A 4,496-nucleotide genomic window follows, 5' to 3' on the forward strand; every position below is an offset into this window, starting at 1 on the left:
ATAATAATAATAATAAATAATAATGATTTTTTGTTTTAAAAAATGTATTTTTATATGAACTTAATTTCACTTCAATTCAATGCAATTATAATACAAATATGAGAATACCGCAATTTTTTTACCAATTTCAAAATATGAATTTTTCAAAACGGTTAAGGAAGCACCCATTGTGATCTTTACATTTTTAAAAAGATTTGTATTTAAATCTTATGAATCAGAAACAAAAAACAATCATTTTATTTTTAAACAACATATCGTTTTAAAATTAATAGCTTTTAGAAAATTATAATCCTTGTTTTTATTTATACCCTTAATGTTAATCAATGTATACGAAAACTTTCAAATAGTGACAACTAGTGAATAAAAAGAAAACGAGCCCAAATCTCAGGAAAGGACGGACGGAGTCATTAATCAATTTGAAAACTTAGAAACCATATGAACTTTTAAATTTACTAAAAGGTAAAGAATCAGTTTTGTGCAAGTTCCCAAAAAAGAAAAATTTTATTTTCCACTAAGTAATTTACTAAAATGTCTTTACAATTTTTGGAAATCGTTAAAAATGTGGCTCTAAGTTAAGGGCGACTACAAGAGATGAATTTAAAGCTATTGACTAAGACCACAATGATCAGTATCAAGAGGGAACTCGATACACATTATTTACTTCCCAGAGGAAATTATTGTAATCGGTCGACTTAAATAAATGTTCTTATACGAAACGATTCTCAAAAAATTGCATTGGTGTTTTTTTATGGTAGCAATTTTAAAAAAGAGGACAATTTTGGTTAACTCTTAATATCTCACGAACCAATAGTGCCAGAGAATTGAATTGTATATTATATATTGTAATGCCAAACAAATATATTTTGAAAAAAGTTAAAATTTACCGTTTTATAAAAATCAAAAAAAATTGTCACCTTGAAAATTTTACGAACAAAAAATTATTTTGTGCAACGAATATGTTTTCAACATCTAGTAAAAATATAAAAACTGATTTTCGACTCAAGTATTCTTTAAAATTCTTTATTTTATCCTTTTTTCATTATTCTGAAAGCTGTTGAGAAAAATCGAATCGACGAATCCTACAAAAAATGCAAGCCTAAAAAAAACAATACTAAAACTTGGTGAAAATATTTTTGGACTCAAATTTCTTTTGATAAATTAAAAATATTGGCTTCATACTTATTTTATCTCACAGAAAATATTGTTTTCGACATTCAGTAAATTTCTTTGAAAAATCCAACTGTCTATTTTTTCATAAAAAAAAGAGGCTGGGATGCGACCCACACTGATAACTTCCCATCCCGTCTGTCGATTTGTCTTGCTTAAAAGTTCGTCTATATGTACTCGCATCAATTACCAAATTTTCGTACTATTTTTTGTAGATTTCATTTTTTATGAAAAAACAGACTGTTAGATTTTTATATAAAAATTACTTAATATTGAAAACAGTATTTTCTGTGAAATAAAATATGTTTGAAGCCAATTTTTTTTTATTTTTGAAAAGCTATTTCAGCCGAAAGTAAACTTTGACCAGGTTTTAGGTTTTTTTTTTAGAGTTTTATTTTTTGTAAAAAAAACTTTCAATTCGAATTTTTTAAAAATTTTACCAAATGTTGAAAACAATTTTTCCTTAAGATAAAGGATTTTTTACCAACTTTTGTTAATTTTTTGATCGGTTTTTAATTTTTTGTAAAAAAACTGTCTATTAGATTTTTCTCAACATTTTTCAAAATGTTGAAAACAATATTTCTTATCAGATAAAATAAGCTTGAAACCTAAATTTCAAGTTTTTGAAAAGATATTTGAATCGATATTCAATTTTTACGAACTTTGAATAATGTTTTTTTTAGATTTTTATTTTTTATTAAAAAAAAAAACTGTCAATTAGATTTTTCTCAAAATTTTATCAGATGTCAAAAATATTATTCTTCGTTGCACAAAATTGTTTTAGAGATGAAATCGTGTTTCAGTCGTAAAATTTTGGAGGTGACAAATTTTTTTTTCAGTTTTATCGATTTATAAAAAAAACCGTTATATTGATTTTTTCAAAAAATATACCTGTTGGGTATCACGTTACAGTATATTATATAAAATTTAATTCAAGTCTCTAGCATTTTTGGTTCGTAAGATATTTAGGGTTAACCAAAATTTTCACCTTTTTTTCAAACTGCTATGGTAAAAAAACCACCACGCCATTTTCTTGAGAGCCCTTTCTGCATCTTTCTGCCTTATTATCTGTATAACAAAATTTAATTGAAGTTAATATCTCTTCTAGTTCTTTAGCTATGGAGGACGAAAAAAACGTCGTGAACGTACGGACGTACGGACGTACGAACATACGCACCCACAGACATCTTTCTAAAAATCTTTTATTTCGACTTTAGAGACCTTGAAACGTCGAGAAATGTCAAAATTTTCAATTTGACAAATCGGACCCATTACAATAACTTCCTGTGGCAAGTTAATAATATCTACATAAGTACTCAAATTTGGAAAAAATTGATGTTCGGTACTGTTTCGTGAACAATACAAGACATTAAATTAATTTCTTTATCCAATTTTTATTTCTTAGTATGTATAAGAATTAAAATCTAAAAATCTTCGTAATGAAAAGAGATTTTGAAATCAAACTATTTCATTATAAATTGCTAAAGAATAACTCAGCTGATAACTTTTTTAACTAAAAAACGAAAACATACAAACTTTAACGCAAGAAAAATCGACAGACAGGATGGGAAGTTATCACTGTGGGTCGCATTGCACCCTCTTTTCTCATTTTTTGTTTTATGTGATTCCAAAATCAAGCTAAAACGAACTTAACATTTCCAGAGAAAACTATGAACTTTCTGGTACCGATACATAGACAAAAAGTCTAAGCATATCGTTTTAATGAATATTAAGAACTACAATTTTATTTTTTGAGCAAAATTTAGGAAAACAAAATAATAATAGTCAATTTATTTATTTTTTTATTTTAAAATAGCTCAATATTTATTTTTTTAGAATTAAAAACATGATATAGAAATTATATTTGATGCTAGATTCTCAAGTATTTGTTTTTTCTCTTATAGAAGAGGTTTAAGAATTCTTTTCAATTTTTCTGTAAATATTTGTTGGTTAGGTATTCTTTATGTTAATCAAGAGATAATTTTATAAAAATAATCCAAACCAAAAAAACCATATCAACAAAACATTAATATTTGTTGTGAAAACAGCTTTAAAATATTTTCAATGAAGGTTTTTGTTTGGAATTACTTGAACTTAGAAAAATAAAAAAAAGCATCATGATATTAATTTGTTAATAATCTTGCAAAATTTATTAAAATTTAAGTTGCATTAAGTGTAATTGTAGAAATATGAAATTAGTAAAGTTTCAAAATACGCAGTCGACTTATTCATGATTAAGCAAAAACCTCATTGGTCGTATTTGCAATATAAACGTAACTCAGATATTGTACAAGGCTTCAAACAACATTCGTCAGCAATTCCATTTCTTTTCCTTCGTATTTTTGCCAAAGCACTCATTTGAAATTTCTTAAAAAATGGTAATTCAGCAATTGCATCATCAGATTGGGGACTATCATCGTCTTCGTTAGTTTTATCAACATTTTCCAAAGGTTCAACTTTAAAAAAATAACAATTATTAATAAAATAAAATTAAATCAAAAAAGAAAACAAACTTACTTGATCGACGCAATTTAGCTCCATATCCAAATCGACAAATCAAAGCCAAAGTATAATTCAATTTTTTGCCACATAGTTTTTGAACTCCATTACAAGAAGGTAAAGTTAGAGAAATTATTAAAATTAAACTTAACGAAATTGAGGATTTCTTCAACGAAGAAAACATATTGTTCTTAACAATAAACTAGTCTGATGTTAAAAGAGGTTCACCACATCAGAGAGATAAAAGACAATTAATGTTGTGCTCGAAAATTCACCAGGTATTTATTCAGAATATTATTACATACTATTGCATTCAAAAACTACCCCGTTTTCGAAAGTTAAAATCGAAAAAGGTTCAATCTTCTTACGTAATCATCGTCAGGATAACAAAAGGATATACATATGTACATAAGTATGTGCATAAGGCAGGCTCACACTATGTTCATGTACATAATTCTCAACACATTTAAAATCCAAAAGTAATTAGAAGAAGGGATTATTTTTTTCTTAACAGGTAAGTAGAATATTAATGTAAGGCAGGTAGCTAATTCCTTTGAAAAACGTCTGAATATGATGAATTTTAATTGAAGGTATAAGATAACCATCAACATCTAATTAGCATTTAATCACTTCCAATGTTGAACAATATTAAGACTTTTTGTACATTTAATTATTGTTGTAATTAATTCGAATTTGAAGATGCATATTTTATGCACTGTCTCCGTGTAAGAATCAATTTAAAAATATATTTTTCAATATTTTTGAAACAATTTTCAACAAAACTTCATTTTCAGTAGACAAAATTCTTAGGCGTGAACTTTACAGCGATT

At 26.2% G+C, this 4,496-nt stretch overlaps 1 protein-coding gene across 1 annotated transcript; it reads right to left on the reverse strand.

The window, feature by feature from the left end:
- Positions 1-3,290: 3,290 nt before the first annotated feature.
- Positions 3,291-3,930, reverse strand: LOC129948286 (probable insulin-like peptide 3). The gene is made up of 2 exons (XM_056059227.1): positions 3,685-3,930; positions 3,291-3,623 (listed from the first exon to the last, which is right to left on the reverse strand). The coding sequence occupies exons 1-2, from the start codon at positions 3,848-3,850 to the stop codon at positions 3,415-3,417; spliced, it is 375 nt and encodes a 124-aa protein (XP_055915202.1). The 5' UTR covers positions 3,851-3,930; the 3' UTR covers positions 3,291-3,414.
- Between the last annotated feature and the right edge of the window lie 566 nt (positions 3,931-4,496).

This window comes from Eupeodes corollae, chromosome 2, assembly GCF_945859685.1.
Source record: "Eupeodes corollae chromosome 2, idEupCoro1.1, whole genome shotgun sequence".
In the NCBI taxonomy this organism is placed as follows: Eukaryota; Metazoa; Arthropoda; class Insecta; order Diptera; family Syrphidae; genus Eupeodes; species Eupeodes corollae.

Excerpts from the sequence above, each read along its gene's own strand:
- LOC129948286 (XM_056059227.1), bottom strand. The coding sequence starts at position 3,850 with ATGTTTTCTTCGTTGAAGAAATCCTCAATTTCGTTAAGTTTAATTTTA. Across the intron at positions 3,624-3,684 it reads AGCTAAATTGCGTCGATCAA|TTGAACCTTTGGAAAATGTT; the intron begins GTAAGTTTGTTT and ends ATTTTTTTAAAG.